Source organism: Lepidothrix coronata, unplaced genomic scaffold (genome assembly GCF_001604755.1).
Source record: "Lepidothrix coronata isolate B3197 unplaced genomic scaffold, Lepidothrix_coronata-1.0 Scaffold32, whole genome shotgun sequence".
Classification (NCBI taxonomy): domain Eukaryota; kingdom Metazoa; phylum Chordata; class Aves; order Passeriformes; family Pipridae; genus Lepidothrix; species Lepidothrix coronata.
This window is the reverse complement of record NW_016690212.1, coordinates 2849524-2862314: the sequence shown is the minus strand read 5'-3', so window position 1 is coordinate 2862314 and position 12791 is coordinate 2849524. Positions and strand designations below refer to the sequence as shown.

Here is a 12791-nt window from a genome sequence, read left to right as displayed (position 1 = left end):
TGTCCAGGCTTGCTCGGCCCGGGCAGATGACCCTCAGGATTAAAGGGTGGGCTCAGTTCAGCGCACACTGTGTCTCACCTAAAAAATCCACTGCGCAGGCTCGAAGGGTTAATGACCTTTCCAAAATCTTCGCTCACGAAGACTGGCCATTATGTATATTATATTGACATACAGTCACCTTTTTCTTCCTTTTTCTTTTCATATTTCCTTAAGTGTCCAAAAAGGATACTACTAAGGTGGACACTAACCTGACATAAGGACATATGTACAACCCTGCATTTAATCTAAACTGCAAAACCAGCATAACTCAGAGAGAAACCTGAAGCATTGGAAAGGGAATGGTCATAGTGACAATCAGAAAAAGCAGAGTTGGAGGGACTTTCCCTCAGCTTTTAACCATAGACAAACTGTGAAGATGTCAAACTCCATGCTTGGAACCAGTGGTCCATGGATATGAGGCTCACTGAGCACTGTGCTTGTCCAAAAAGCTCAGGTGCAAAAGCTGGCATCCATGGCTGCAGTCACCCCAACATGCTCTCACGTCTCAAGCCCAAGCAGAATGTAGTCCCTTGATAAATGTTATAGCCAGTTTGAAAGATAGCCAGGGATGGCTTCAAATGGTCGCAAATATCAAGGGAACAATGAATGAGAATGAGTGAAGGGAAGAAGAGAAGACTGAGAACAGCAGGAAGAAGGTATATATATATACATACACGCTAATTCTTCTACAGAGCATCATCAACATGTGAGATTTGTTATTGCTTCTATGCACTAGATATGTCATTAGTCCATTGTTCAGTTAATTTCCAGAACATGTTAATGACACCAGGTTGTGACTAATATTAAATGTGTGTATTCACAGCCATAGCTCTGGTTTCAACAGATACAACAATCCAAAGCAGTGATGAATCTTCCCTTCTGACAGCTACAACATACGCAAGGAATAATTTTGAAGCTGAATGCATACAGCTTGTAGTCACACATATGTAGTAAAATTCTGCTAAAAGCCTGCAGTTTACAATGAAACTGCAGTTCTGGTAACATTCTTCTAAATCACATTTTTATACAGTTTATAGAAGTGACTTATTATTCCTTACCTCATCTACCTCAGCTATGTCATGCTGTGAGTAGTTTTTCATGCTGTGAGTAGTTTTTCATGACAACTACATGGGGGCACAGTTGTGATAACTTTAAATATTGTCCAAACAGCAAATACACAGAAAATGTTACAAACCCAAATTCAATTGGCAAAAATGGAATTTTGTTAGAATGCTACGGCCAAAGACTTGACTTGGGTAAAATGTTTTGGACTGCCTTTTTTTTTTATGATACACATGCTAAGATTATGTCACCCAAAAAGTATAAACTTTAAAAACCAACCAAACAAACCTGCTTAGTAGATGATACTTTTGTCATATAAGAATATCAATATTTACAACCTAGATGGACTCTGTAGAATTCACTGTCAAAGGGAATACACACCTGATCATCTTGGTTTGTATGTCTGACAAGATACCGTAGAAAATCAAATCTGGAGCATTTACGAACTAGAATGAGATCTGCTGAACCGTCTGCCAAATGAGCTGCTGGTGAAAGACCTTTTGGACTTCTTGGACAGGCACAGCTCATATTTACTGCATTGATGGCTAGAAATTTCCCTTTAATAACCTTCCACTCTTCTTCACCTTCTGAAACACATCAATAAAGACATGGATACAGGTTGTCAGTTGATCTATTCACAAGAACACTAAAAAGCGATCATTATTGGCAACTTAAAGTTTTTACTAGGCATATTCACATACTGTCAGTGAATATCTAAAATAAACTACATTTGAAAGAGAAATATATTTTTCATATACTAACAGAGAAAGTTGCTTTCTCCCTTCCTAAACAAGGTAGAGGTTTTGAGGCATATGAACTGGTACGGACTCGGAAATCTAACATTATTCAGTTCCCCACATTTGGGGAACTTACAGTGATTTTCAAGGCACTTTTTTGATGGGACTATAGATGATGTTTATGCCATATATTCCATGCCCTGAAATTCTGGTATTCTTTACTGTCTCAGTTTTAGGAACTTCACATTTACTTTAGAGGATATTTATTACAATTGTCTAGGTTATTTTGAACCTGAAGTCTACTATGCATTCATTTTGAATTGACTGTTCCAAGCTTTATACATCAGAAAAAAAAAAAAAGGAGAAAAATATTGTCTGCAAAGTATTCCACAGTTGGTCTTCACTCTTTGAACTTCTCTTGCTTCCTGGAATTTTTATTCATCAAAACTTCTTATTACCAACTCTTTAGTAACAGAACCAAGAAAAACAGAATTCCAGGAAAAAGAGAGTAAGATTATAATGTGACAATAGACTTGTCAACTTGAAAACAGAAAATTTTATTCTTTTTTCCATCTAGACTATCCTCTCTATCTCCTGAGAAACAAATCAGAAATAGCAAAAAAAAAAAAAAAAAAGGCAGCTTTTAAATTCAACATTTTAAACATCATTTGCCACAGTGGTTTTTAGTATTGCTTGCTTTACTGCTGATCTTTTTATGTTGCTTTCAAACAGGACATTACCAAAACAAATAACATCAATCAGATTCAAAACATGTATCTTAAGAGAGATGAGAAAGACTTAAATGTTAGACTACCGAATGACTTTGTTCAGGTTGCAGGTAAATGACAAGACCCTGCTGTGAGATGAAGGTAAGTGAACAGAACATAAGAAGCTACTGGAACTGGAAACAACAGGCATTTTCTGATACACAAACAACAAAACGAAAACAACACACTTTACTGATAAATCCGTTTGTTGTTTATCTGAGAAGCACTACTAATTTAGTTGTGTGTCTAGATACATATTAAGTTTTGAAGTACGCTCACTGTAATAAGTAAGTCTCCCTTAAGGTCTACTTAGAGTAGAATGCTTCTATATGTTACTGTAATAGATGGTTTTCACCTGCTGGAAAAATACCGTTCAGTATAAATTTCAGCATGTTACTCAAAAAAACCCTACACTGTTCAAGTAAGAACAAAATCAGGGTATTTGTCATATTTTCAGTGACCAACTGTTTTCATTTCTGTGGGGTGCATCGCTGTAACAGCACAAATTACTTGCTCAAACTATCTTTCCTACAATAGTGCAATCATAAGCAGGGAGTGCATAAACGGCACTCATTTCAACTGCCTATTGTGTACATATGCTCCAAGTTGCTGAAATCAGCATAAAGTACTAACATCCAACGTTTACTTAGCACATGCACACACACTTCTGCACAATACAAGGAAGTATGTTCAGTGACAGCCAATCAAGCATCCTTCTGAACTTAACCGAATCATACACAAACCAAGTAAGCACAATGAAAGAATCAGCCAATATACCCTCCTGAGTAAAAAGCTTATCTGAGGTCGACATTTAAAATCCTTTTTATTGCAAATCAAGAGTAGCTGATTGTATTGTTTGCTTACCACTACTGCATGGAGACTGGACTGCAAAGAAAGCCAGCTACCAGCAGTAATATGAATCTAAGTAAACAATATCCTACATAATCAGCTGCTTAATATCATGTGCAATGTTGGCTAAAGCAGTCTTGATTGCTCACTAACTTGTAGTTTTCCAGTAGCTCCTTTGCTGGATGAAAGGTAACAAAATCACAAATTTAAAAAACAACCAACCAAACAAGCAAAATAACCCACCCAAACATAAAAAAAAAAACAAACTCCCCAGAAACAAAAGAAAAACGGTTGGCATTTTTTAAGTACAGTTATTTCTCAAGAAGAAAATTTTTTTTTCCTACCAAAAAAACTACTATCATATTTATATTATTATTCATACCAATTACTTATATTATGTAAAGCAATTTCTTTAGCTGAATCTGGGCATAGATTAAAACAACTCAAGAAATATATCAATTTGGCCATCTCTCGACTGTATCAAAAATCTGATAGCAGTAATTGGGATGAAAGCACTATATATAAACACATGTAACAAGAATTCAAGTTGGCACAGAAATCTATGTACAGTCTTTATGCTACGAATCAATCTCCACAATATGATGATACACTTTTTTGAGTCTAGAACCAAAAAAGATGTCTAGATGTCTAGAGCCTGGCACAAATACAGTGCAAAATAACAATAATTATGAGACAGTCTAGGTCCTAAGGCCCAAGGACCAAATTTTTGTGTCACTGGGCTCTGAAAGAAGAAAAAAAAAGAGAGTAAAAGCAAAAACAAGCATCCACAGGAAGCCTGCCCACTATTTAAGAGAGGTTTATCCAAGATGATAAGCCAAGGCTGGAGGCAAAACTCAACCAACTGAATCTATATATCTTTCTCTAGCAAGGTCACAAGTGTATCAATATCAGTTCTTCCCATTAGGATGCAGCAGCCAGACATAAAGATATACAACTAGGAGGATGACTGCACAGAATTCAATATATTAACAGCTGTTTTAACAAAAGGGAAGAAAAATTATGCCCATTAAAAAAAAAGATTCACAGAGGTGTGCACAGGGGTTGGAATGGGGGCAAAAAAGCAACAAGGATAGCATAACTAGACAAAGAAGAGAGAAATCTCATTTATCATTTACGCTGAGTATCGATGGGATGTTGTACAGAAATACGTAAGTCCACTAGATCAGTTATTAGTTGTCCAAGTTCACTACCTCAGTTATATTAAATAAATAGCTTTACATAGGGTGACTTTAACAAGCACAAATTTTAAATCCTGATTTATTCTAAAAGTTATCTTAATGAACCTTATCCTTATCCCTCTATACCACCTCACAGTTTATCAGTTCAGTCCTTCTCACAGAAAGAAGAGAGTCTACTTTTGCTAAAGAAAAGAAACACATTGAAATAGACAAGTAATTAGTGTAATTTTATCAGAATTTTCTGAGGTTTGGGTGGAGGAGACACCTCACATGTTTTTCACATACTTAGAATCATAGCATCATAGAATCATTTAGGTTGGAAAAGACTTCTAAGATCATCAAGCCCAACTGTCAACTCAGCACCACTGTGTTCACCCTTAATCCACACCCATGTTACTTCTGAACGCTTCCAGGGATGGTGATTTCACCACTTCCCCGGGCTGCCTTTTCCAATGCTTGACAACTCTTTCTGTGAAGAAACTTTTCATAATATCCAATCTAAACCTCCCCTGGTGCAACTTGAGGCCATTTCCTTTTCTCCAGGCTAAACAACCCCAGTTCCCTCAGCTGTTCCTCATCAGACTTCTGCTTCAGACTCTTCACCAGCTCTGTTCCCTTCTCCAGACACACTCCAGCACCTCAATGTCTTTCTTGTAGTGAGGGCCCCAAAACTGAACACAGGATTTGAGGTGTGGCCTCACCAGTGCTGAGTACAGGAGGACGATGACACTTACCTACATGCATTTTCCTTAAAGAAACAATGGATTATCTAGTAATTCAAAATGTTTAAAAAACAAAATACACACACACTTGAACTGATATATTCTGAAAAAAAAATAATTTGTATAATACTACAGCATTTTACTTTTTATGACAAATTACCTTCATGTTTTAATCCACAATCCTTGTGCTGTTCTGCCAGCTGTTGTTCACTTTTCTTGCAAATGTAACATCTGTGAACAAAAATACCATTCAGTTCCTGAAAAAACCCACTATTATTCATTTTACCTTTTTTGTTTTACCCATCCCCCCATCACAAGATGAAGTACAGCACTGACAACCCTGATGTGGCATGAATCACCATAACCCTGCAGACAGTGCAGGTACTTAAGTACAGTGCTGAAGATTACTGGATGTCAGAGATAACAGCAGCAGAGAGCCATAAGACTGCATAGGTTGGAAGGGAACTCTGATGTGATCCAAACCTCTGCTAAAAGTTGGTCTTATAAGATCAAGGTGGTCAGTGTCTTAGTCAAGTTTTGACGATCTACAAGGATAAAGTCCACAGACCTCTGGGCATATTGTTCCAATATTTAACTGCTGTAACAGTGAAAGACAGTGACATACTAGAAAAAAGTCCATCTCAAAAGTGCTGAGTGCAGGGGAAGAATCACTCCTCACTTGTTGACTTCTCTTTTGCTTAGAAAACTCATTAAAAGGCTGGCTTTCCTTGCTGCGAGGACATGCTGCTAACTCAGGTACAGCTGCTGGCCACCAGGATCCCAAAGTTCTTTTAGGCAGAGCTGCCTACCAGCCAGTCAGTGCCCAGTCAATACTGCTGCATGGGACTATTCCACCCCAGGTACAGGTGTCTCCTGAATTTCAGGAGGTTCCTATCAGCCATTTCTTCAGCACACCAAGGTCCCTTGGAACAGCAGCCCTGACTTTCTACATAAACCACTCCTCCCAATCTGGTGTCATCCATAAAACTGCTGAGAGCACACTTTCTGAAACTGTCCCAGTCATTAATAAAGACATTGCACAGTATTAGCCCCAGTATTGATTCCCAAGGGACACCATTAATAACTGCCTGTCAGCAGGACTTGGTATTCACAGCTTTTCTAGTAGTCTAGCCAGTTTATCACCCTACTCACTTACCTAGTCCACACCTCATCAATTTTGTTTTAAGAATACTACAGGAAACAGGATCAAAGGTCTTGCTAAAGCCTTGCTGAAGTCAAGGTATGTATCCACTGTCTCCCCTTCATCCATGGACCTGGGAGCAGACTACATCAGTGAAAAGTGGGGTAAAGGAGTAATTTTGCAGCCTTTTCCATATATCTTATCACTGTGTTCCTCACACCACTAAGTAGCAGGTCCATAATTCCTTTACCCTTCTGTTATAATTGGTATACTTGATATAGTTAAATAATCCCTTCACATCCCTCCCTGATTTCAACTCCACCTGAGCTTTTGCTTTCTCAATTTCATTTCTGCATGTTTAAGCAATGTCTTTTGTGTTCTTCCAAAGTAACCCATTCCACTTTCACCTTCTCTTTACTACTCAGCTCATTGCTTATCACATTGCTTTCCTATTCAAGTTTCTGCATATCAGAATGGATTATTCTTGTGCTTTGAGGAGGTACCAACTAACTCTTGTGTGCCTCTTTGTCCTCTAGGGCAGTCTCCCATAAAATCTTACCAAGATTCTCAAACAAACCAAAATCTGCTCTCCTAAAGTTCGGGTTTGCAGTTCTAGTTTTTGTCTTGCTTACTTCTCTCAGGATTTTAAACTCTACCATGTATAAAATCCCCTGCAAGGTACCAGGCACTCTTTATTCCCTTACTGACATGTGGATGACAGCTTTCTCCATCTGGAGCTTCCCCTCCATCTGATGGATCAGGATAGTTGCTTCAGCTAATACTAGAGACTGTGATCTGTAGCATGTCACAGCACTAGCACAGCAGTCTCATCAGGTTCCATGTCATTTCTGGACAAAGTTTCTGGCTCCCCTGTATCCCGCTGTGCTGTTGGTTGCTGTGACAACTACTTTATCTCTGATAGCTAAATGCATATATAAAGAAGAAGAAGAAATACTAGTGCATAACTTCAAGCAGGTGAAAGCAAAGAAAAATGATGGAACACTGAAAGATTAAGGTAGGCCCCCTGACTGAAGAAACAAGTGAAGAATATCACACAGAATATACAGCATCATAGTAGTTGTATAAATAGGCTGATTCCTGAGAGGACTTGTCCTCAGGACAAGCCACGCCAGATGTTATCATGGTACTAAAACAATTACTAAAATTGCCAGATCCAATTACAATATGAACACTTGAGAATTTTTGAATTATTATTTCCATTTGTAGAAGCTATGGGGCATTCAGACTTAATTTCTTAACACAGCATAGTACCCTCAGCATCTTGTAACTGGGTCCTGTGCTGTTATACTTTGATTCACTTAAATTTGAGGGAGGAGGAGAACCAGCTAACAAAATTTTATTATACTTTTGTTTAATGACCTGATAAAGTGTGTTCTTTTTAATGAGTCAATACTTTTTTTATAAGCTTGTCTCTTTCAGAGCAAGCATTTTGATATTAAAAACAACACTTCAGTGACCTCTATTTATGGACAGACCTTTTAAAATAGTTCACACCAAATATCCAGAGCTAAACATTAGCCTACCCTGTTCTGCAACTATCTTTATCTCGTGGAGATCCCAGTGTATGTTTTGCTGGTTGATAAGCAATTGTTCCTTCATAATAGTGATGAGAAAGAAAAGTCTTGAAGCCTAAAAAAAAAAGGTATTACGAAGTGTATTATAAATCCACATTGCAAACATCTCTGCATACATTCCTTGATTGCTCCTTTCTTTCCTTTTCTAAGGACTGCAAAACAATAGTTGCCCTTCTCAAATTCAGAGCTCTTTGTCATATGTTGTTTTAGACTGTAAAGAACAAGGAAATACCACACCACCACCCCAACTTTTTAACATTTGCCAAAAGTGCCATTACTTCATTTGACATCTTTAAAAGCCAACTAAAAAAATGTAGCCACTGCTGAATCTTAAAACTGGCCTACACTAAAATTCTCCTCATGCATCTTCTTTCAATAACACAAGATAAATCAAAGAAGGCAAAAAATAATTTCCACTAGCACAGGATTTATCCAAATATTAGCTAACAAGGCTAAATCACTCATCTCTCTATAATCAGTGCTAGATGAAGGGCAAAATTAAAAATTCATTCCATCAGCTGAATGTCTAAGACAGAGGAGTGTCTATTTCCCTCTAAGTGACTAAAATGAAAGTCCAAATGATTAGGACAGAGAAGTAACTAACTACTTTTTAGGCAGTTATCACTAGGTGGCACATATTCAACACAACTTTAATGAGCCCACTGTCAATGTTAACCCCAAAGTTACAGAGCTTTATATGATGTGAGCCAATGTACTTGGTACTAAAAGGAGTTTAAAATCAGGTTCAGCCTGTTTCTGATGTTTAACAGCTTCAGAGAAGGTTGGTTTGGAGAGAATAAATTAACTGCTCCAATATGTTTACATGCTGACAAAATAACAATTACACAAGTTACCTGAGTAGTCGTATCTCATCGGACCCATCCACCGCTTCTTTTCACTATCTTTTAATATATCTCCATAAAAACCATAACCCAGCAAGGATACAGAGTATTTCAAAAACATGTTGTTGTGATGTACAGAAGAGACATCCAGAGGTTGACAGTCACCTATGAAGATTATAAGTGCAAGGTTCTATTGACATTTTATTTGCAACTGCAAACGTGATAGTAAATTTAGCATTGAAAAATCTTTAAAAATAAAAATATATGTTGTATTTGTCATAATATATGTGTCACATATGCATGTATTTCTTATTAGTGCAGAAAAGGAAAAACAATTTTTAAATTAATACTAATTTAATCTCATACTTTAAAAAGTATTAAGCACTAAGTGAGAAGAAAGGGCTTAGTATGCTAAAAATATATAATGAAGAATTTACACTCATTTACCCTGTAGCAGTAGGAGGGGATAGAGCGATAGAACCATTTAGATTGGAAAAGACCTTTAAGATCATCAAGTACAACTTAGTTAACCCAGCACCGCCAAGTCCACCACTAAACCATGTCTCTAAGTGGCATATCTACACATCTCTAAGTGGCATATCTACACATCTTCTGAAGACCTCCAGGGATGACGACTCAGCCACTTCCATGGGCACTCTATATCAGTGCTTGACAACCCTTTCCCTGAGCAGATCGATGCAGTATCTTCTGTACATCTACTGGATACTACTTAAACCTATATGTCATACTATCAGAGGATAATTCAAGCTAGAAGGGGACTTAGGAGGTTTCTCATCAAACCTCCCACTCAAAGTAGGTTCAGCTACGAGGTCAGATCTGGTCACTCAAGGATTATCCAATCCTGAAAATCCCTACAAACAAAGAGTACACCACTTCTCTGATGTCCTCATAGTGTAAGCCTTGGAAAGGTGGGTGCTGGGGGGGGTAGAGGGCAGTGGAGGGGGTGTTGTTGCTTTGCTTGTTTGATATTTTGGTTTTTTTTCTTTTGCAGGGAGGTTGGACCAGATGATCCACTGTGATCAGATGATCTGCTGTGGTCCCTTTCAACCTGACCCATTCTGTGATTCTGTGACTTAATAACTAAAATACTATGATAGTATGATACTAAAGGCACTCTCTCTCCAATCCTAATCCAATGGCCTAAACTCTACAGATGCTGGGCAGAGTTAGCCATACGTTAGTTAGAGAAGCACAAGTGTAAACCTTGGCAACACCAGAACCTAAAACTGCAACTGTGAAACACTCAGTAACAAGTGATAATGAACTAATTGCCATTTGGAAATTCTCTCCTTTATGCTTACGAATCATCATTAAAACTGAATACCACCTTGCATAATTTTTCAAATTCAGTATTAAGAACTAGGTCACCATGTTTCTTCAGTATATGGCAGACAGGATGGACATCACAAATCACAATGCACTGAATATGCCAAGCTGTCTCTTTTAGCCCCTGTGCAGTTGAGGGATTCCATTACCAGGGGACTTTGAGAGTGGCAATGTCAGCATTCCTGCTTATAACAACACACTCAAAGAGCATTATTTGAAGATCAGTTTTCTTCCCTAGTTGCTTATGCTTATATATGACTTACAGATGGCAAAAAAATGGGAATTATCAGCTAATTCCAGTCAAGCAGAAGCCATACTTCTAACTTGGCATGGGAACACTGAATTGCACAGGACAATTGGACAACCAGGACAAAATACTACTATTCAAGTGCATGTGCACTTGAATAGCTTTCTTTAAGACAGATATACATATCTAAAGAGATACAGTCCAACAAATGATACTGCTTAATGCATTTTACTGTTTTCAAAAGAATGCCATAATGCAGGAAAACTTTAGCATCAGACAAAGTTTCACAATGTTATAATCCCTTGAAAACAATGAGTTACTATAAAGAAAGCAATTAATTTTTAACCTCCTGTATTCCACATTGGGGACTTAAATCCTAGACAAAAACTTCATATTTCAACTCAGCCATTATGTTCAAACTACATTTCACACACATATAGAAAGAACTAAATGAAATTAGTATTTTGGGCTATTTTCATCATTTTCATAACAAAACAGCAAACTGTGACCACCCACCGACAATAATATGAAGAGCTGATGTTACTGGATCAGAAATGCCAACAGTTGAATAGCATATGCAATCTGTTGATCCTGAAAAACAAAAAACTAGAGATCAGTCTGTATATTTGCAAAACAAGTATTATGGGCATGGTCCTCCAAAATAAAAGCATTACGTTCCTTTGGTTTGCCCCTTTCTATTTTACAGAACAAAGATACAAATATTATTTAAGTTGTAACATTTTCTCCCAAATGAGTACAAGTTATCTCTCTCCATACAAATAAAAAACATTTTCACAATATAAGCAATAAATATATAGCAGTTAGTGAAGGGAAGTAAGTTAATATATATGGAATATTTCAGGATTATATTATAGCTTTTATATCAATTAAGGCAGGCATACACTGATTCTCCTTTGCTTATGATTTCTTGCTCATTGAGATCTCATGAAAAGAAGAGAGGTTGACTGGTCTCCTGTTTTTTGTGGTACTGATCTAAATTCCAGGATGTCAACATCCTCTCCTCCTTCAGTCTTAAACCAGAAACTTCTGCCCAGTTCTATTATTTGAAAATTAGTAAATACTTGCTTTCAGGAATTAGTTTCTAGATAGGGGAGCAAAATGGATAGAGATGTACCTTTACAGTCTTGATGCAAAATACCTACAAGAAGAAAGGGGGGAAGCTTTAGGTTTCACCTATGTGCTGTTTACAAATGGACAATTCTCCCTGAGCCCTATAAAAAACAAGAGCCTAACATAGGGATCTGGTTTCTACTCTGAAGCAGGGACTTGGAAGTCAGTTCCAGACATACAGAAGCATATTTGTTGCAGCACGTAACTCCAAATTTGTCTTATATTTTCTCCCGTCACTTTCATGAAATTGAATTCCATCAAAGTCAAGGCCAGATATCTGCAAAGAAAAACTTACTTTGTCCACATTCATGTTGTCAGATTTGCTACCAATACACTAGCTGAAGAGCAGCTCAGATACAGAGTACTTAATTTCTGAGGCCTGATCAAATTGAAACAGAAACTAAAACTGGAGGAATGAGCAATCACTATTTAAAAGCCACTTTTGGTTCTTTTTCACTTAAAAAACAGGGCATATGCAGTCAACAGGAGCAAAGACAATCCTTTTCCCTCCAATTCACTTCTCAGAAAATGGACAACACTTCCCCTGCCTATGAATGGCACAACAGAAGCTTCTACCAAGTAAACACTATGCAGAAATCTGCCACAGTGAAGAAGCAGCAGCTCCATAAGCCAACTAAAGAGAATTTAAATATAAAAAAACTGCAGAACAAAAGAAACAGTGTGACTAAATAAATCTCTCGCTACAAGGCTGAGGTTCAAGATGGTGCAAGTGTACTAATACAGGCATATGCCATTGCACAGAAAACAGGACTCCAATTTCACTCAATACCGTAATAGACAAGGTACACAGATGATGATCTCATGTCACATTTAGAGTTTTATAGCAAAAAATATTAAGTAGCATTTGGAAACTGAAGCTATATTTTACTACCAAGTTTTTCAGTTTCATTTTGCCTCCTAACTCGTGAATTTCAATTAGGCAGAAATAAAATTCTCATTACTTTTGAAAAGAAAAACAAACAAAAAAAATTAGCCACTGAGAGATCTGACCAGAACTTTTACTGCTGAATGTATAAGCCTAACACTTCATCCAACCTTTCTCATTTATTCCAGACCTGTGTGCATTCTGCTCCTAGAATTACCTTAATCACA

General features: G+C 37.4%; 1 protein-coding gene across 5 annotated transcripts in view; it reads right to left on the bottom strand.

Annotated features, from left to right (window-relative positions):
- The window catches only part of CERK (ceramide kinase), a 42024-nt gene that overhangs the window by 4691 nt on the left and 24542 nt on the right, over window positions 1-12791 (bottom strand). For all 5 annotated transcript variants that reach the window (XM_017811520.1, XM_017811522.1, XM_017811525.1 and 2 more), the window contains exons 7-11: window positions 11064-11138; window positions 8966-9118; window positions 8061-8166; window positions 5536-5606; window positions 1483-1688 (exon numbers count right to left, since the gene is read on the bottom strand). In XM_017811520.1, the coding sequence (XP_017667009.1) occupies window positions 1483-1688; window positions 5536-5606; window positions 8061-8166; window positions 8966-9118; window positions 11064-11138 (611 nt within the window). The remainder of the gene's footprint in view (window positions 1-1482; window positions 1689-5535; window positions 5607-8060; window positions 8167-8965; window positions 9119-11063; window positions 11139-12791) is intronic.